This window comes from Centruroides vittatus, unplaced genomic scaffold (genome assembly GCF_030686945.1).
Source record: "Centruroides vittatus isolate TY-2023 unplaced genomic scaffold, ASM3068694v2 contig_559, whole genome shotgun sequence".
Taxonomy (NCBI): domain Eukaryota; kingdom Metazoa; phylum Arthropoda; class Arachnida; order Scorpiones; family Buthidae; genus Centruroides; species Centruroides vittatus.
In genome coordinates this window covers 777,927-800,273 of record NW_027122332.1, presented here as the reverse complement: position 1 = coordinate 800,273, position 22,347 = coordinate 777,927, and the positions used below count along the sequence as shown (strand labels likewise).

Here is a 22,347-nt window from a genome sequence, read left to right as displayed (position 1 = left end):
AATATGTTTTTAATTGATAATTTCATATACTGCAATCAGATAAATCCTACCTTGCTAACTCTAAAAAGGTTACAGCATTGTCCTCATTGCACTGTTGAGGGTTTTGTCTACTTTTTGGTAAAGTTCTTTTGGCTGAAGAATTTCTGTTGTTTCTTTATTTCTTGATGCATTTTGCATTTCAATAAGATAACTTATAATTTCTACAAATGCAAGTGATTTTGCATACAGAGAACCATAATTATTGTTTGTAAGCTGTTCAAACTGTAACAAAATTAATATACATATACATTTATTTATCCATAAGTTAATGATTTATTTGAGTAATACTATATTAATCTTAGTTTTGTGTTATTTATTAGGAAATTTCACAATAAATTAAAAATTAGTCACATATATTGATAATTTGACTAATAAATAGTATTGAATATATGAGAAAATTACTCAAAATATAAATTTCTCAAAATAAATGTATTTTATAAACTTACTAGAAACTTGACTAGTTACTTTCCCAGTTCTGTTATATATAACAGAGGAAAAGTATGGCAATTGATCAAAAAATGATCCCCAAAGATTTTTATATTTTTTCAGAAGATCTTGAAATGTTGAAAAATGAAAAAATTTAGGGTATTTTTCTGTATGTATGAACAATAGTGTGTGAGGGGGCACAATTTCATTCACCCTTGTTCATCTTAATAACTATAGTGTTTTTTGTCTAAACTTTCTGAAATTTTGCAGGAAAGTTTGGTATAAAGGACATTGATGCTATTAAATTTTGGTGGTTAAAGATCAATGGAGTAGGGAGATAAAAGATAGTCATGTGTCATATCTCAAGTAGAATTGACTTATTAAATAATTAACAACAATTTTACACATCATTAACATTAATGATTTTTTACAAACTCATCCTTACCCTCAAAATTAAACTTTTTGCCATTTTATAATAATTAAAAATATAAAAAGTTTTTTAATAAAATATAACAGATGGTGCCATATACACAGTTTTAAATGTTGCTGGAAAAGTTAATCAATTTGTTGCTGGATTTTTTACTATAACTATTAATCCATCAGGAATCAGAATGGTTCAAACAGAATAAATATCTTATAAAAATAATGAGTAGAATTGAATGAAAATTCAAATAAAAGTTTTCAATATAACAAAGATTAATTTGTAATAACTTTTACATCTTTAATTTGTGGAAATTTATAATTTTAATATAGTATTCTCTGTTACTAAAAGTCTTATGATGGTTATATACAGAGCCATTGAGAGCTTGTATGAGGAGCAGATCCTCTTTTGCCATTTTTTTAAGTACTTGATAATTTACATTAGTTATTCTCATATTGTAAAATTTATCTTCATTTTATAAATTTCATTCTAAAGCCTTGATTCCACCTGTCGTGAGCAATGGATGCAGTTACTATGGAAATCCCACAAGGTCCTCTAGCAACTTATACAAAAATTCCATGTTGAATATTTCTTGCAGCTGCTAAGATTTACTGCCACTTTCAATATCCAATAAAATCCAATTCAATATAGTATGTATCTGACATAAAAACATTAGAATCTATATCAAGCTAGAAAATGTGATAGTGCATCCAATTGGCTGATGTATTACATTTCAATTGGCTCCTTTGCATAGCTGCAAACATCACCACTTCCAATGGAAAAAAGTTCTACAACTTTGCCACTGAATATTCACTGCCATCACTCACCACCACCATTAAAAACTTACAAATAGTATCAAGGCTTAATTCATTATCATGTTAAGAACCATCATAACAAATTTTATTTTATAATACAAATATTTATTGCATGAACAGTTAAATGTGATAATTTATTCTTAAATGTTTAGTCTAAAATATCTTTTCTTATTATGGATTTTTAAAAATATATCTGGCTGGAAAGTAACAATCAGTATTATAATATTAAATTGCTAAAATCATATAAAAATTCTAATGCTTTATAATTTAATATAAAATAAAGTTTAATAAAAATATTTAAAATAAAACTAAAACGAGCATAAATTTTTACCATATTTTCCAATTCTTCTTGTCCATATTCATTGATTACTCTAACCCATAATTGTATGGTGTGAAGATTGCAAAGCTCTATATAAATTTTATTTGGTATCCAAGGAGAAAAATTTAATCTATAATGAAGACTTTGTTTATCACATAAAATATCTTCCCATTCTCCAACAGACTTATGATATGAAATATCCTAAAATTTCAAATAATTTTTAAAACTTAATGCATATATATAAATATATAAAACATAAAATTCATTGTATATGATCATATAATAAAACTTTGCAAAAAATTCAATAAAATTGAAGTCTACAGCTTAAAGATAAATCAGTAAAGACAGTACAAGAATTTTCAAAAACTTTATATATAATTAAAAAGTTTTATCTGAATTTGACTCTTACAGTATTTATGTTGTTTATATATTAAAACTAATTAAATTAGCAACTGCACTGTATTTCTGAACATATTTACTTTGATTTGAAGGCTTAAAATTAAAAAAAACATAAATAAAAACATATCTTGTCAATAACTAAATATGTTAATCTTATATTCAGGATACAAATATTAAAGCCAATTTCATAGTCTACTTCCATTAGATATTGCAATTCTGCCAAAGATCATTGAACAATGTTCATGTTCCATTATAGTTCAATAGTTTTTAGTGTATTTGACAGTTAGGAATCCATTGTAATCTGACTAGATAATTGATTACCTGTGACATAAACATATTCCTTATTCCACAATGTACTTATAATAAAAATTAGCTGCTATTTATCTTTTGTTAAGTCAAGAATAATATCTATAACAATTTTGGAATCATTATCAGTTACTTATCTGGGTCTGCAGGCCCATTTTCTAAAAGTGCTTTTATTTTATTACTTAGCAAATATTTAAAATTATTATTTAAAGTTATATTAAGCTTTACATGAAAATGTTATATTTTAATGCCTTTCTTAAAAAATAAAAAAGTTAGTTCTTCTTATTAAATTTCATAATTTATTAATTCTATTATTTTAACAAAACTTTTCAAATTAACAGAATCAAAAAATAATATACAATGCCTTAGATGCTTATTATTATCATAGTTTATTAATTAATGGGGCTAAAAGATAACAGCTGAAAATAGGGGTCTGCTGAAATATATCTTTTATAAAAGAGTCTGTGGCTTTTTAAAGTTTTGGAATCACTGATCTAGAATATCTATCATAAGTCCAATATAATAAAATTATTTGTTATACCTATTTTATATACTTAATTCTTATCTATTAATACAGGAAACAAATCTCTTGTAATTTTTCTCCATACAAAAATCTTTTAATTTTTTATTTTTTATATCCTTTTATCCAAGTGTTATATAACATTGAATGATTTCTTACAGCATTTGTTGCACAGTTTATCATCTATGGCTGAAATATTCTCTAATTTAATTTTTATAAAATGAAATGGTTGGGCTCTTGCATTGAATACAGAACATGTGATACCAATGCACAATTCTATTAGTTCTTGACCAATGGAAGACAGTCAAGTTTAATCAGAAACCAAACCAAACCAAACTTTCTGTTAGCCTGTTGTAAGGCCCAGCAGTAAGCCAGCATTATTTAGTAGAAAGTGACTATTGACACCATGAGTATTATAATGAATGGAATACACATGAACAGAACTTCAAGGACTATAAACCAGCATTTATTCTTAAGATAGAAATAAATCAAAATATTTAACAAATACAAAAATATATTTCATAAAATCAAAAACATATCTAAACCAGATATAAAAATTAAAATTTTATTTTCAATACAAAAATCTATAAGTATATGGAAAGATATTAAACAGAATTATTTAATAATACACAATGCATGCATTTTACAAAGAAAAATAATTATTTGTAATTTAATAATGTAAACAGATATAAATATACATAAAACTGTCTCAAACCTCACTCAGAATCAAAAATTTATTTACTATAATATATTGAGGAGGAAAACTCTTATCTTCAATGGCACACATTTAAATACAAAAAACATCTGAATTCCATTTGAGCAAACAAATATTCCATTATGTAAATTCAAATAAATTCTACACAATACAGTGGGCTGCCAAACTAGAGTGAGAAAGCTAATTAACTTAAACATTAAGAAAAAAATGATTTCCCAGCAAGAAAGTAGAAAAAGTGGAGGAAATGAGTGATGAATATGATATGGCTAAATCAACAATCAGTATGATTTAAAAAACAAAGAAGAAATAAAGTGCACAAATTTCAAAGAAAATCTCTAAATTAAGCAGTTCATGTAATATCATGAAACAGATGGAAATTTATGTGCTGTATATAATGTATAAAATTTAAATAAATGAATTTTATATTATTTTTATGTTTATATTTTTGATTTTTTATTATATTTTTCTTCTTTAGACGGTTGTTAGATATTAAGTTTGTTCTAGACTTTGCACTTGGAATGGATTATTAAACCTAAATACATATATTTCAATCTATGCTAGAAAGAATAACTACTATAATGCAGTATTTTTCAATCTTTTACTCATTGTGGACTGGTAAAATTATAGATAATTCTATGTGGATCAAGTAATTATATGCAACTGTAAATTATGCTTATTTATTGAGCTTATTCAATCTCCAGGAAGGCATTTCCCCTCGTGTAACATCGTGCCCCAGAGAAGGCAATGGGAAACCACTCTGGCTGTAACTTTCCCTAGAAACACCTTGGCATATACTTACTAACCTATGCCAGGTGTCACTGACATCAGGAATCTGATATGGCTTACACAGAAGAAGATTGAGCTTATATATGCTTATCTAGAATTACTGTACATAACAAATTAAATACAATAATTCTACATTACTACTTAAATGTCAGCCATAATCAACTATGCCAGCTTCACAGTATAGTCAAATATTTTTCTGCAGATCAATGAAATTTTTCATGGACCAATGGTTGAAAAACACTGCTATAATGAACAAGGTTCTAGAACCAATTATGTTCATTCTAGCATATCCCACTGTACATTCTATAAACAATTTTAAAAATTTTTAAAACATCTAATGGTATAACAACAAATAGAACAATAAATAATAATAATGAAGTTATTACTTTTTGATTCAAGATTACATTCTAAATGACACAACACAGTATATTATAAAGTTTTATCTGTTTCTATATTTATGCATTGTATATAATTCATAAAAATTATTCTCAGATTTTTTTCTAAGAATTAGAAATTTTACAAAAATATCAAGAAAAAGTTCTTTAAACAATCAGAAATTACACATACCTTTTGTTGCAGCAATGTCCTTAAAGCTTTGATTGAATCAGGTGATAATTTTAAAAGAATATTCACAAATGTTTGAAGACGATGTATTTCAGGTAGTAAACTTTCAATATTTATTACCAAATTGTCATTATCTGAGGTATTTAATAATTTTTTAAATTCTAATATAATCAAATTAGTTGCATTTTCATAGTCCTTCAATTTGCTAGATGTCATATTTGACATTGAAAAGATGGTATCTACAATCTCAATTGTTCTGCAAGAAAACAAAGAAAAATAATAACTTCTATGTATTTTAATTAACTAAAAATATTAACATAATTTATTTATTTTATTTCTTATATAATTTATTACAATTATTAAAAATAATAATTTCTTTAATTTAAAATATTTTATGTACATTTTATTAATCTTTTACTCAATACAAATCAACACTGCATTAAAAATTTTAATGATTTTTAAAAAATTAACATTGTCAGTGGACAAGAATCAATTCTGAAAACTTTTTAAAGCTGTTTGTTTGATGGGATGAGGCAATACAAAGAAAATCTACTGGGGAGGGCCACTCAGGTAGACTTTTTATGAAAAGTTGCTTCCTTTTAAGATGAAGAAAACTTGGAAAATAAATTGGGAGTGCTGCCATTATCTCTCTCATGCTTCAATGATTCAATTGAGAGTTTCAAGCACTTATAGCATATTTTAATTTAAAAATCTGTCATAATCTGCATATGAAAATGTAATGAATAAATTTCTGGATCAGAGTAAGACCGAACAAGTCATCAACAGAGAATGAATAGCAAGGTTACAGCCGAAGTTTTCATCTCTAAAACATGAATGTTGAACATCACTATCTTGTAAGTGGTGCTCAACATTCACGTTTTAAAGATGAAAACGTCAGCTGCAACCTTGCTATTAGCTACTGCTTCAGAGGTCAAAACTAAGGTGATAAGCAAATGGATATAAATGGGCAGGAAGAACAAAAGCCTTTACTTGGTGTTGGGACATTGTCTAGAGTGAGACATGAACAAATGATTCAAAAACCCTAGAACAGTACAAACCTTGGTTTGCAAATTCATGAGTGTTAACAATGACAGTTTTGGATCTATAACTGGCTAATATCTGCATTAGCCATGACAGAAAATGATTACTGTTCCTAACTATGATAATGGTGGCCAATCAGTTTTGTTATAGTTTGGTTCTATTTTACCTTCTGAAATTTATTTTTTTTAATTTTTACATTCTATAACTTTTTCCTATTTTCTGCCATCTCTTGTATATGTCCTTACCCCTTTATAAGGGGTAAGGACATATACAAGAGATTTTGTATATATACAAAAACTCTTTGTAATGCTAGAATCTCAACCCTCAGGTATGGAAAAAGTTCATTTTTCTTTCCAAAAAATTGTGTAAAAAATTATACTCTATATCATTGCATGTATGCAATTAATAAAAAGCATAACATTCAGAATCCTGAGCATTATGACTTCGTTACAACTTAAGGGGTTACTCAAGGATATGTGTTTCATAATTTTGGGGGTAGGTATGTGCAACAAAGAGAGTTACAGGAAGACAGTTTGATAGTTGAAAAGTATAAAAATAGCATTATATAGTTTATGGATAATCCTTTATACAGATTCATAAAGATCCTCATAATTATTTAACTGTAACAAAAACAAATATAATACATATTGAAGCATAAACAGAATTTAATAGACTATAACATATATATTTGCAGCATAATTGCACTGCACAACTGTTAGTATAATTAAATACAAATACAAGGATTTTCTATATTTTTAATTTAAATATATTACATCTTCAAAACATTTTTCAATTTTTAATATATTGTATTTTCAATACAATTTAACATCATCATCTGTTTTAAAAGAGGTTAAAAATTTTCAAAAATATTTAATTATTATATGAATTTAGGGTAAATAAAATTTATTTATTACTTCTCTTTGAAGTTTTATAATATAGAGACAAGTAACTTAAATACAGTAGAGTTTCGATAGTTCAATTTGATTGGGAATGAGACAACCTCAAACTATTTAAACTCTCCTAAACTTTAAATAAATTTTATTAAATTATTTATTACTATTTTATATAAGTAAAAAAATTACTTTAAAAAATATATAAATTTAATAAACATAATCAAAGTATATAAATAATAAATAATTAAAACTAACTTACTGTTTCCATAAATCAGGATTCTTCCATACATTGGATGAAGCCAAATTAGCAATATTTAATAAGTTCTCTTCTACTTTTTCAATTTTTTTGAATAAATAATTTCCTAAAATAGCATGTAATAATTTTTTCACTTGTATCATTTCCATAATAGAATCATAGAATTCTTTCCAGGGAACATTTCCACCCCGATTTCGATTACGAACCAGCCCTACAAGTTTTGTAAAACTTTTTGAGATGTTGTTTGCAAATTCTTCTGTGCTTAATTGACATAAAAGTAATTGAAATTCATATCTCTCATTAACATTTTTATAAGATGGTAAAACACTAGTATTTAACATATAATTTTGAGTACAAAATCCTGAAAATATTCTCTGCAATGTTATATAAGCTTTAATTTCTGGCTTATGTAATAGTAATGTAAAGTTATGAACTGTAGGCATCCATGGAGGATCAATTGCCTTTGATGTTGAAATTTCTTCAATCAACTTAACAAGTTGAACAATATCTGAACCAAGTCCTTTCCAAGATATTGGCTCTATTAGATTCTGTAAATATATTTGTATTAAAATATAAATGATGTTATTAAATTAGAATTTACATTTTACAAATATTTTAAGTACCTTAGTATTGTTGAGATTTGTTAATAACTCATAAGAAATCTGATTGAAATCATTATCACATAGCGGAGAGAGTAACTTATTCCAGTCTTCTGAATTTAATGCTGGATTATAGAGATAGAGAGTAGGTGGACCAACACACAAAAGATTAATCATTTTTGTTAAATTATATCTGCCATCAGCTATCCATTTTGAAAACTGGTTAAGAAATATAAAAATACTAAAATTAATAGTTTTTTTTTACACAATTAATTATATTCAAATTTATAAAAAATAAATATAAAATATTAAATGCACTTTTTTATATTTTATATTATAATAAGTTACACTGCTGAATTATATTGCTAATTTATAAAAATTATATAAAATTGTTAAATCATAGCTTTCTTACTTTACTTTGTTGTTTTCTAGTTAACAGTTTCAACATTTAATGCATTAAATGAAGAAATTTCATGGATATCTTCATTAACTTAGGAGTAAGTTCACGGTATAATTATAATCAGAAAACACGTATTATGAAACTTATAACAGAATTATAGTCATCCATAAACATTTACTTGTTAAATAATTTGTATAAGTATATGCCAAAAAATCAAATAAAAAGAGGAATTGCTAATAAACTCCTTAGCAGTGCAAGGAGTTTGTGATGCCATAAGTTGATGGTATCTGATTGACTTGACATGTATTGCCAACTGAAAAGTATAACTTGTTAGCTTGTTATCATAATTTAAGTGTTGTGAAACATAGAAATGTCTTATACTAAAGGACAAAAATTTTTCACGAGGAAAAGTTGAGAAGAAAAGTTACTGAAAATCAAGATAAAAGTTTATATGAATATATCTTGTGCATACAAAAGTTTACATTTACAAACTTTTTAATAAGAGGTAGTCTATTGGGTCTATAAGTAACAAAAAAAAGGGTTATCATAAACAAAAAGTTATGTGAGAAAAGACTTCAAGACATTCAGGTGTATTTAAAAATAAGTTTTATGAAATATTTAAAGCATTTATCTCAATAGACTAGATCATCTTATGGTTCTGTTCATACAGCTATGAAAAGAATTAAATTATTTGTTTAGAGTTTCAAATATTACCTCTTGAGTCTATAGCAAATAAATGTTCAAGATATGTTTGCTGTGATGTGTAACAGGATATTAACAAGTACAATCAACTCACAGCATTATCAAATCTAATTCATGATATCTGCAAACTCTTTGTGCCATTTCTCATAATTTTTTTTTTCTTTTTATCAATCAACAGAACATTAAAATGTTTAAACAAAAAGTTTTTCTAATTTGTTTAATATAAAAAATATTTATATTATATAATTAAACAAAGCTAAATTTACTTTATTTGGTACTTGAGCAGTCCATAAGAATGTCGTTATCACTTCTGGTAACATTGGTATGAGCTTTTGAATAAGTTTCTCTATATGTGGCATGATTGGAAGTATGCTTTCAGTGTTTGCAATATCAGTGCTAAATAAGAAAAACAATTAGTTAATTGTTTTGAAAATTTATATCTTAAGTTATACTTATAATTAATAATTAATACCTTTTTTCAATTCTGCTAATTTCTGTATTGTAATCCAAATTATTGTATGGATACTGTGAAATGCAACTACGTTCATTTTTTCTTTTTCCAACATTGTTCCAACATGCATAAAAACAGGAGTAATTCTGCAAAAACAAAAATAATTTGTTAAATTTTTAAAACAATATTTTATTCCATTATAATGACACTATATATTCATATGATCATTATCATAAATATATGGTTTAGATATGAGCAATGCAAGCTTTTGTCTAGGACTTCATACTTTTAAGAGCCTGATATGCACAAATATACACTTATAAATATCCAATCTTGGTCCAGTACTTTGGAATCCATACCAGCAAGGATCTTAACTCTTGTATAAAGTAGCATGTGATACAGGCAAAACTTATATAAAAGGATTCTTGCATGACCTCACTTGTCTAAAACCATATATAGCCTAAGATTGTCGCTGCTTCATTTCATAAAGTAATTAGTGTTTTAAACTATTATGTTAATTCTTTCAATAATTATAAAAATAAAATAGACATATATCAGAGTCATTGTCCTTCCATACTTATTCATTAGCAATCAGTTTAACACTGTTCTTTATCTTGTACTGGACAGGGCAGTCACCATAGAACATCCGAGTCAGCTAACACCCGATGGAGAAAGAGCTGTATTTGAATTAGCACTACTCAGATGGAAGAATGATCTCAAAGAAGCCCAACAGAGATTTCCAAGCCCAGAATTTTCAAAAGTACCTATAAATATGAAACATTGAGGAAGAAAGGAGACTTCTGCTTGGTGCTAGAGAACAATGGCAGACAAATGTAGGGTAGATGTACCAGTTTTGGCCAGTGTACCAGTTCTGGCCAGAAAACAAATTTAACTTAAAAATATAATCACCACATATTCAAATCTGTCCAATGAAACAAACTTTGTTTCATTTGTGATTATATTTTTAAGTTAAATTTGTTTTCTGACCAGAACTGGTACTACACTGACCAAAACTGGTACATCTACCCTACAAGAAGTAGAAAATAAAGGCCCTAATGTCAAAGACTGTGTGGCTTGGTCAAGAGAATGAGGTTATGAGGCCCAACCGGACAATAACCAAAGAACCAATGACAAGGAACTTTGTGATCCTAAAAAAAGTACGGAAAAGGCATGCATGACCATACTTGAAGAGACCTTTTTTGAATGTCATAACTGTGAATTTTAATATAAAATTAATAAACTAATTTTTAAAATTATTTGATTTAAAAATAAAATTTAAAATTTTCAAAAATATTAATTTTATAGATTAAATCTAACATAAATTGTGAAATCGGGTGATTTTAATAATGGTGTCGACGTCATAATTTTCTCGAGTTTTTGAGTTTGAGGTAGGGGAAGTGGTCCAGCGATGTCCATTGCAGTTTGTTTGAACACATGGGAAAGGTTTTAACAGACATTCTCAACCCATCACCCGTATGATGTTGGCACCGTTATTAAAATCACCCAATTTCACAAATATATATAATCCAAATATATAATTTAAAATTGTTTTCAGCCTGTCTTGGGATTATGGAAAGAATGTAATTTCCAAATGTTTAAAAAATGGAAAATTGATTTCTTAAAATTATACTATATGTATTTTTTTGTTTGTGAAATTTTCAATGATAACAAATTAATAACTTTTTGTGAATGTTTATGCTTTTCCATCAGCTTCATTTCTAATAAGTTTAAAATAATAATACAGAATGTCCCATTTAAACTCAGCCCATCCATTTTCATTCTGGAAAGTGTAAGTTACTTAAACAGAAACACCACACTTCTCACTGGAAGCAACTTGTCCAACAAGCAGCCATACTTTAAGAAATGGTATATTCACAAATGGAATGTGTTTTTATCATCAGGCTTACTTCCTTACATGACCTTTGATTGCAGTAAAAAGTTATTTAAGTCATAAGTCTCCAGAGATTAATGTTCTTAATAAGACTTCAGTAAATAGAATGGTGACAAAATTCAGAGAGATTCTGATAACAATGAACACAAAAGATCCCTGACAGTGTATGGATAGGTTGCATTTTATGTGGGATGCCTTGTATAACCAAAAATTTTTAAATTAAAAAAAAAAATTTATTATAGATAATATACTATATAATTTTTTAAAAAATTTCAAACCTTTTTACATTATAATAAAATATTTAAAATATATAAGCTTAACTTACACATTCAAAATATATTTCCATTCTGAATTGACATCTTGAAAAGATTCTGGTATATTTTCGAAAACATCTTTTTCTACCATATCCCAATTAATTTTTTTTTCAGTAATTAAATCTAAAATCGGTTTTATGTGAGTAATATTCATAATGATTTTATAAAATTCTTTCCAAGATGGTTTAGAATTTTCATCAGTCAAAAAATTTTGTAACAATTTATTTGTTTCATCCCAAGCATTTTTATCCTTAGTTAAATTACACATTAATTCCTGGATAGTACTTTTATTTAAATGATTGCACAACATGGAATATGTAAGATGCACATAAGATACTCCATATCCTAAAGGAAGATATAACAAAACATTGGGCTTCTTAATAGTTACACCAATATTTTTGAACATATTAATCCATGTTGTTTGATTAGTCCAATTTTTGCTTTTTACAATAATTTTCTGGCTTACTAAATTTCCAGAATATTTTATAGAATTAATGAAATCTTCTTCGAATTTCTTCCAATCAATTGGATCTGATTTATTTATCTAGAAAAATATAATTTATATGAGATAAATTAAAAAATAATTTTTACAAAAGAAAAATATTTAATTAAAGTTAAAAATTTAAATGATTTTAACATAAAGTGTTGTTAGGATATAAAGCTTATTAATAAAATCAAAACTTTAATTAATCTAAATAAAAAATAATTTTAATTTGGAATTGATGAATGTGACTTTCATAACAATGATTTGTCATTCTTCACCTATCTGATAAAAAAAATTATATTTTTTTAAAATAGGATAAAAAGTTAAAGCCTAAAAAATTTAACATACAAGTTTTAAGTAAAAATTTAAATATTATAAAAATTACATTTTAACCACTAAATAAAAATCTTCTCCAGTATTTCTGTAAGCTTTAATGTTACTCTTATAGTTTATAAAAATTAATTATGTAACAAGTCTTTAATACCTGGTGATAAATTAATGAAAAACAAATATCTTGCAATTTAAAATTCATCGAGTTTAACCTATTTTAAATTATATATATACATAAATTCCTTGTCAATCATGATTTTCCAAACCAGTTTTGAAATAATGTCATTCCAATTGAGAATTGAGTTACTGAAAATAACTGTAGTCACATATATCATTAAAAACAGAGAATATGTATATTTTGGTTGATCGTTTCTGTTACTAGTTTCTTTTAATTTACTAAGCTTAAACTGCTTTATAGATTTTCATGACAATCATCATATATTTATTATCATGAAGGAGAGAAAGCAAAATGATCTTTCAACTTGAGAGTGAGACAAATACAGAGAAAATATAATATGAATAAGATAAATTAAAATTGGTAATAATGAGCAATAACAATAAAATGCAAAATAATAATATATAAAATAAAATAAATAAAATATAAAATAACTTACAGTTTGAATGCCAAATTTTTCTTGTAATTCATATGATATTGCTGTATAATTTTGACTGCACACAGCATCTGAAAATATTTTCCATTTTTCCTCATTGAAGGAGGGATTAAAAACATTCTCTTTTAAGGAACCTTCACATAATTTTGTTAATTTTGTTATTTCTGTAAATGCCTAAGAAAAAAAAACATAATGTAAGAAATATGTTAATGTAATTATAAAATTTTTAATAAAAAAATATAATTAATATAATTGGTTAATTCTATACACACAACTGTTCTAATAATAACAATCTTATAAAAAATATTAACTGTAATGATTAACTATTTCTAGCACTTAATCTAAAACTTAATTATCAAGAAACTATATAACAAGAACACTATCTTAATACACTTCTCAATTTTATTAACTTTATTCATCAGAAATTTGATTATTAAAACTTTTTATTTTAAAATTAACTAATAAAATTTTATATAAATTAAGATTTTGTTTCATTTTTATCATATTAAGAAATCTATTGAAAAATTATATATTGGAAAAATTTAATATAACTGTCACATAAATAATTTAACTTATTCTATTTGTAAATAGCATATTTATTTAGACAAATGTTTAAGTAGTTATTCAGAATAAAGATTGACAAGAAATGAAGATAAAATACATGCTAGCATTTGAAATTTTATGCTTATGTTCACTAATTTATTTACTTATTTGAATATAGAATGTAAAATTCATATCACTTGGAGAAGAAAACATACAGAAATTTAAAAATCCAATTTTGTCACAGTCTTTTTTCTTTTTTATAATGAGCAAATAATATATTCATATATATAAATTGTTACAAAACTAATTTAAAATAATTAATTATTCAATATAGCAGCTTAAAGACATTGACTATTCATATTTAAATATATTTGAAAGCTTTTTATTATGTTGAAAATATGTTCTCAATTTTATCCCAAATTTAGCTTATAAGAAGCCAAAAATATTAGTTTTGGCTTTTTAATAAGCTAAATTTATAAGGATCCATTATTTTTCAAGTTTCTAAGTAAAAATTGAACTTATTTTAGATTATTAAAATATTAAATTAAATGAAAGAATATTTTCCATTAACTCTTTCCAAATGTTAAACTGAGAGACAAAAAATATCATATAAATTTGTTTTCTTTTTAATACTTGTACTGTATATTTGTTTATAATTTCTACAAAAAATAAAATTTTTTTGTTTAAAATAAAAAATTTATTTTTGTCATCTCTAAAAATATATAATTTAGAATGCTTTCATAAAACACTATTTATTATATTAATATATTAATGTGATGACAATTTTTTTCTAAGCAAAAGCAACTAATAAAAATATCATGTTTGTCTGTAAAACATCAAAATGGATTAAAACTTGAATGATTGGGAATTTATTATGATCAAATAAAACTTACCTTTGGAGCAACTGAAGTCCAAAAGAATGTTTCAATAAAATCTGGTAATAATGGCAGCCAATCCTTAAGTAACTTTTGAAAATGAGGTGATTCAGGAAAAATATCATGAAGATAAAATTCTGTAACATCTATAAAATTCTAATGTTAGTTTTATAATTACTTAATAAAAATATATATAAATTATTCATTTAACTTACTTTTTCCTATAATTACTTTTGTCTTATTGGCATAAACAGAAACTATTTGAGCTAATATATTTAGAAACTGTTTCATATGTGGGAATTTATCTATTCCTTTCTCAATTATTGGCATCAAAATTTGAAAGCTATAAAAATAATTTTGAAAAATTTATTAATTTGATTTTAAAATATTTAGAAGTGAAATTGAATCATTTATAATTATAAAATTAAATCATTATAATTGTATTATGTAAGATTTTTTTGTAAAACAATAGTCATTTTTGATATTTAATATACAAAAAAATAAGATTTCATAATACTTATAGAAAATTCCAATAATACTTTAAATGTTAAATAATTTTGCAAAAAAGTATGAAATTATTAACCATTAAAATTTATCAGTATTGGAAATTTCTAAGATAGTACAGAAATTTGTACTCTACTGATCAACTATATCACATATAATAATTGAATATAAATCATTGTGAATTAAATAAGATATGCTCATTTCCTGAACTTAAATATATTATATCTTGATAGCATTAAAATGAAATAATTTCATTGCCAGTTAAACCTTATAATATTTAATGATCTTTAAATAAAAAATAAAACACTTTTCTTATAATGCTTTGAAATCTGAATAAGAAAGCAGTATAAATTTTTAATCATAAATGATTCAAATTACACTTAACTTCAATAAACTAAAATTTATATATAAAAAAATCAAATACCTATTAGTATTTGGCTTATCTTTGAACTTTCCAAAATTATTATTTAGCATTGTTAACCAGGCAGTAAGATCAGCCCACTGTGGAAGTGAATGATTTGAAGAAACGTTCAATTTATTTATGCTGTTATTAAAATTATCAATGACAACATCAAGAAGCTCGTAAAGATGTTCTGAAAATTTAGTTTTGTCAATTGTAGTTTCAGCTTTATTCTTGCTCTTAATCTGTAATTAATAATTATTTTCACTATATAATATAATAATGTATTTAAAACAATATTATTAAAAAATCACTTTTAATTAAGCTAAATAATGTTTACATTAAAAAATGCAAATTTAAAATTATAAAATCAAAATCATTTTTTTCTTTGATATTATGTGAAAGAAATGTAACATAGTTTCAAAACACAATTAGATAGATAACATTCAAAAAGAATTAAAAATTATTTAATTTGTTGATAAATGATTTATTTTGAAGTTTTTTTAATCAATCATCTCATTGCATGTATATTATGTATACAGTGTTTTCCAAAAGAAAATTGCCATAGGACATTGTGCAAAGAAACTTATAGGCAAAGCATCAGGGGCAAGTGTATAGTGTATTGGTTATATGCTAAGTCATTTTGGTTCTGCCAAACAGAAATTAATTCTCTTTGTAGACTGCATTTCATAACAAACATATACACTCAAAAACACCTTGTAAAAGTGCAGCCATATTTATTACCAAATTCAAACGTTTTTGGTCATGTTTAATGACCTTTATCAAGAACAAATGAAAAATCAAATTCTGAGAGATTTGTATTAACAATGACCGAAAACATTTGAATTTGGTAATAAATATGGCTGCACTTTTACAAGGTGTTTTTGAGTGTAAATGTCAGAAAGTAATTGTACAAAATTCATGTGTATTCAAATCACTTTCAATTAATGTAAGCCCAGCTGCATAGTTCTGTAACTAACCAATTTCTTGTCAAGATTAACCAGTAAAGTTTTATGTTCTTGCTACTATCTGCATATTGAGTATTAAAAAGAACAACTTCAACCCTCACAACATACTGATTAGTTATAGAACTATGCAACTGGGTCTACATTAGTTCAAAGTGATTAAACCATTCATATAAATTTTGTGCAATTAATTGCCTTTTGACAATATTGCAGACCCAACATGACACATTATATAATCAATACATTATATACTTGCCCTTTATGCTTTCTCTACAAGCTTCTCTGCAAAATCTTCTTTGGTACCTTTCTTTTAGAAACGACTGTGAAAATTATATTAGACTTACAAATATATATTATAAAATGTAAAAAATTTATAAGAAAATCAATTTTAGAATTCAGAATTCATAAGAAAATTAAATACACTACATCCTTGATGTTTGTAGATGTCAATGTTCAGGAATTCAATCATTCATGATCAGAAATTTACACACCAAAATTTCAACTTTTATGAAAGGTTTTGACCTTTCAGGAAATGGGAGATTATGAATACCATAGACGAAAGTTAGCACCTGCACAAACTGGATGTTTGAGCAGGTGCAATGCTAGAAGATTACTGCACTCACTCATTCATGTGGTATCTGTCATATGTTACTGTTTCGTTTGTTTTTTTTCTTTTGGGTCAATAAAATTACTTTTGCAGCACTATAAATCATGCACAGTATATTTATTTATTAAAATCATTTATTTTTCTGAAATTTTTTTTAAACAGCAGTAAAACATAAATCAAGAGTGAACAAACCTTGTCATCATAGGAACAATACACTGCCTATCAGAAGTATACAAGAGCTGCATCCTCTATTAGAATGCCTATTAGACAGCCACATCATCTATTTATAGGATTTTAGCTAATTATATGGTTATCACTGTTATATAGTAAATATTACTCTTACTTTACTACTGACTGACTAGATAAACAATCATTTAACTCCTTCAATTTTATGAATGTACCCTATCATATTCCTTTGATTATTAAGGCTTTCAGTTTCCTCTTTGAGGTTAAGTTGAGAGTTACACTTACATAGTGTAATATACAAGAGAGTTAGAAAACTTACAAAAATATTACATGTGTAAGTAGTATGTACAAAGTTTATAAACAGAAATTGTATAAATATAAGAGAGCCACAATAAGAATCTGGAAGAACCACATGAGACTCATGAGCCTCAATTTTACCACCATTGATATAAAGTGTTAAAATGAATTACAAATTTAACATTGAAAATAGAACTCAAAATTCAAGAATTTGATGTTCATGAAGGGTTACTTGGTCCCAATTATTCACGAACATGGGGATCAGTATATATCAACTGCTTACAATATTATTGAAAAGAAAACTAAGAAAAAAATCCAAAACAGTTCGTACAAAATGACTCACATATTCAAATATAGTAGTATAACAATAATGAATATCTATAATTGCTAAGTACTTCAAGGTAAAAATTATTTTTACACATTTCAATAGCTAATATTTCATTGAAATAAACATTGTTATGCTAAAATTGATGACTTAAAAATATAGTTTTATTAATTTTATAATAAATAAGAGTGTAACAAATTGAAACTTATAAGTAAAATATTTAAATTTTTGAATAATTAAACAATCAGATTAACTTTTACAATGATAAACGTACTTTTGAAAAACATTTTGTGACACCAAAATCAAACGTTTTATTGCAAATTACACTTTGTAGATATAAGAAAACCTTATTATTATTTGAAGACAATTTAAAATATTCATTCCACTTTTCTTTCTTCACTGAACAAAAATTTTCTTTTCTGTTTTCTGGATAAATAAACTGGTTTGCTATTGCTGATAACTAAATAAAAAATAAATTTATGTAATCACTGAATTTTTTCTATATAAAATTAATTAAGTTTCAAATTAAGTTGTTTAATTAAGTTGGAAATTAAATATTACTTTTGTAGGTTCTTGAAGAGTATCCAATATCATCTGAGCTAAATCGATGCTACTATTCATGATATTTAAAATTGTAACGACTGGTTCATTTTCTGAATATAATTCATACACATTTTCCCAAGTCACTCCATCTATTTTTGAAATCAAAAATAAAACATTTATAAATTAAATAAGTATACAAATTTATAAATGTAAATTAATTATTATAGAAAAAGTCACATCAAAACTTTGTAAGTGAAAAATTCTTAATTATTGAATTACATTTTCAAAATTTTATATACAAAGAAATTATCAGTAGAAATTATCACTTAAATTCTCATATACTTCCATGCAATGTGTAAGAAATTACTTTTGACTTATAGTGAGCTAAATTCATAATAGAAAAAAATAATTACATAACAAAATCATATAATTTATTATATAACAGTATGTTAATTAATTAATCAGCATTATTATTTAGAAGTGATTTATCTATATAGAGAGAGATTAACTATAAATTGTCAAAACCATATTGCAAAATGAAATTTTCAACATCAGCTATAATAAAGTTGAATTTATAATATTCAACAATACACCATAATATTGAAAATAAATTTATACATAAAGTTTACTGCTCTCTATTAATAATATTTCATATCCTATTAAAAAAATAACAAGCTTGAAATTATCTGATGAGATTTGTCTTTTCCTTATTAAATTAATTACTCTATATTGTCCACATTATATCTTTTAAACATCTGAAAACTAATATAATAAATAAAACAATTAAGCCAAGAATTTTTTGTGGGTTATTATATATAATCTTTCATATATACATAACATTTATAAAATAAATATAAATTATGTATAATAAATAAATGATAAAACAAATAATTAAAATTACCTTTAACTAATTTCAGTGTGCAAGTCATTGAAATAATTATATCATCTACAGTTTTGGAAATATTCCAATTTCCATGCTCGAGAAATTTTTGAATTAAGGTAATATATTTATCTTTTCCAAATTTCATGTCAGGACTGCTATAAAATAACAAAATTGTTAACTACAATTTAGATTGCATTGTAATAATTAAAAATTTTATAAAATTTTTTAAAATAAATAAAATAAGCTGATAAAGTTTGATCATTAATTAAAATTGTTTATCAGATTTATATATGCTACAGCCAAAGCCCAAAATTGGCCAAAGTGGAAAGTGTCTGGCCAAATCAAGAAAAGACCAATGTCGCTATAAATTGACTGGCCAATGTCTGATCTTTTCGTGATTTTGGGATTTGGCCAGCCAGTTTGTGAAACGGCATGGGCGATCAGCCAAAGTCGGAAGAAAAAAGTCATGAGCAGATTTTGATGGGTTTGTGTAATTTCATACTTTATATTGATTATTAATTATAAATTATCAAATTCAGTTATTTGTTAAGCTTATTAATCATAGTAAATTATCAATCTCTATCAGCAAACTCTCATATACTTCAAAATACCATAATTAAGGTATTATATATTTTTGAAATTTAATTACCTAGAGTAAAAATTCCTTTTTGTAAATGTGAATACTGGCGATATTGCTTATCTCATTATTAATGTAACAACATATTTATGCACATTTACATAAATTAAAAAATTGAATTCAAAATAATCTTCAATATATTTTTATAACTATTATTTATTACTTACATTAATTTATCTAAACTTGTTGACACTCTTTCAATAATTTCACCCCATGTTGTAGAATTAAATAATGGTGAATTTATTTCAATCTGAGGACGATATGTCACCATAAACATTATGTTGTCAAGAAATGAACCTAATTGAGTTAAGAAGTTATTCACTTTAACTTCTGGTGTGGCATTAATTAGAGAATCCTATTAGATAAAAAACTTTCTTATGATATATAAACAATCAAAATTTAATAATATTAAGAACTATTTTATTTTATTATTTATGACTAAAAAAGTTATTTTAAAATTAATTTTAGCATAATTTTTTAATTAATTAGTTATTCAAAAGTAAGGTATATAAACAGAAATCATTATCAATAACAATTAACAAATAATTCCAAAACAAATTATAAAAAACATTTAAATTTTACAAAAAATTTTAATTAAAAGATCATCAAAAAATTAAAAATTATTTATTTAAATTATTTATAAATTCCTATTAGATTTATTTTATTTTTAATTTTTGCTAAAATGTAAAACTAAGTAATAATTTTTCTTCAAGTCACTAATTAGATATTATTAATTCTTATTCTAACAGTATCTTTACTTTTATTTAAGAAAATATTTAAATATATTATATATATTAACGTATATAATTAGTTAATTTCATTCACAGTAAAAATTTGTATAATTAATTGATTTTTATCAAAAATAATTTTATTTACCTTCCACTGTTCTGAAATCATTGGAATATTAATATCACATAATTTCTGTTTTCCTTCTTCCAGTAAATTTTCATTACTGTTATTAGGTAATGGAATTAAATATGTCATGACTGTATTGTTGCATAAGTTAAAATTAAAATTAGACAAAAGATTTACAATCTGAAAATACAAAATTTTAATAGTAACTTATTAAATAGAAATATGATAAATTCAAGTGTTTTTATATTATATTACTCACTTTTTCTTTATCCTTATATAGTGTATGAAAAGTACTTTCCAAACCAGGAAGTAAATAATTTTCAAACCATATTAAGATCTCTTCTAATTCAGGAGTTTCCAAAAATAAATCCGATAGTGTGATATTTGCATTATTAAATAGTGTTAATTCTGTAATAAAAAAATAGTTATACTGTATATTAAAAATATTAATCTAAAGAAAGTTCATATAATTAAAAAATAATAATAATAAATGGACACACACACACACACACACACACACACACACATATATATATATATATATATATGTGTGTGTGTGTGTGTGTGTGTGTGTGTGTCCATTTATTATTATTATTTTTAATTATATGAACTTTCTTAATGCAATGATGTTAATAAAGCAAAGGTCATATGATTTATTTATTTATTGAATAATATTTGATAGATTATTAAGACATAGCCTAAATATCTTATTTGTAATATTAGTAACAACACGATACTGTTTTGAAACGGTATAGACACATCTTGTTGCAACATCATGCGTGTTCTGTTTTTCTGAAATGAATGTGTATATATATATATATATATATATACACATTCATTTCAGAAAAACAGAACACGCATGATGTTGCAACAAGATGTGTCTATACCGTTTCAAAACAGTATCGTGTTGTTACTAATATTACAAATAAGATATTTAGGCTATGTCTTAATAATCTATCAAATATTATTCAATAAATAAATAAATCATATGACCTTTGCTTTATTAACATCATTGCATTTATAGGTAACAAGTGTGTTTCAAATTGTTAGAATGCTGAAAGCAGTGTTTCAGAATAGTAGAAGAGTTGCAATCAATGAAACATTGCTTTCATGTTAAATATTAATAAAGCAAAAGTCAACTGATAATATTTGTTTAATTTATTGTAACGTTAATCAAATCCCGCATTAAGCAAACCCTTGTTATGCAATGGATACCCTGTAGTAGCTAAAATGATAAAATAGTGAAAAAGAAACTATCAGAAAGAAAATATGATCTAAATACATAATGTCATGTAAAAGATGAAATTTAAAAATAACCATTGAAACTAGACTTGTGAATTTTGTTTTAGAATTTTTCTTATTGTATTTATTAAATACACATTCTCATTGAGCATGTATTTTCAAAAATTGGAATTACATGTCTAAATTTGCTATTGAACTCAAAA

At 24.7% G+C, this 22,347-nt stretch overlaps 1 protein-coding gene across 1 annotated transcript in view; it reads right to left on the bottom strand.

Annotated features, from left to right (window-relative positions):
* LOC136978856 (uncharacterized) overlaps positions 1–22,347 on the bottom strand; it is a 131,460-nt gene that overhangs the window by 57,794 nt on the left and 51,319 nt on the right. Inside the window, 19 exon segments of the mRNA XM_067274676.1 lie at positions 51–64; positions 67–261; positions 2,033–2,221; positions 5,314–5,566; positions 7,504–8,048; positions 8,124–8,318; positions 9,468–9,597; positions 9,670–9,798; positions 11,869–12,401; positions 13,286–13,456; positions 14,719–14,846; positions 14,916–15,043; positions 15,629–15,849; positions 18,259–18,444; positions 18,546–18,676; positions 19,429–19,565; positions 20,215–20,402; positions 20,924–21,082; positions 21,162–21,310. Of these exon segments, the coding sequence (XP_067130777.1) occupies positions 51–64; positions 67–261; positions 2,033–2,221; positions 5,314–5,566; positions 7,504–8,048; positions 8,124–8,318; positions 9,468–9,597; positions 9,670–9,798; positions 11,869–12,401; positions 13,286–13,456; positions 14,719–14,846; positions 14,916–15,043; positions 15,629–15,849; positions 18,259–18,444; positions 18,546–18,676; positions 19,429–19,565; positions 20,215–20,402; positions 20,924–21,082; positions 21,162–21,310 (3,781 nt within the window).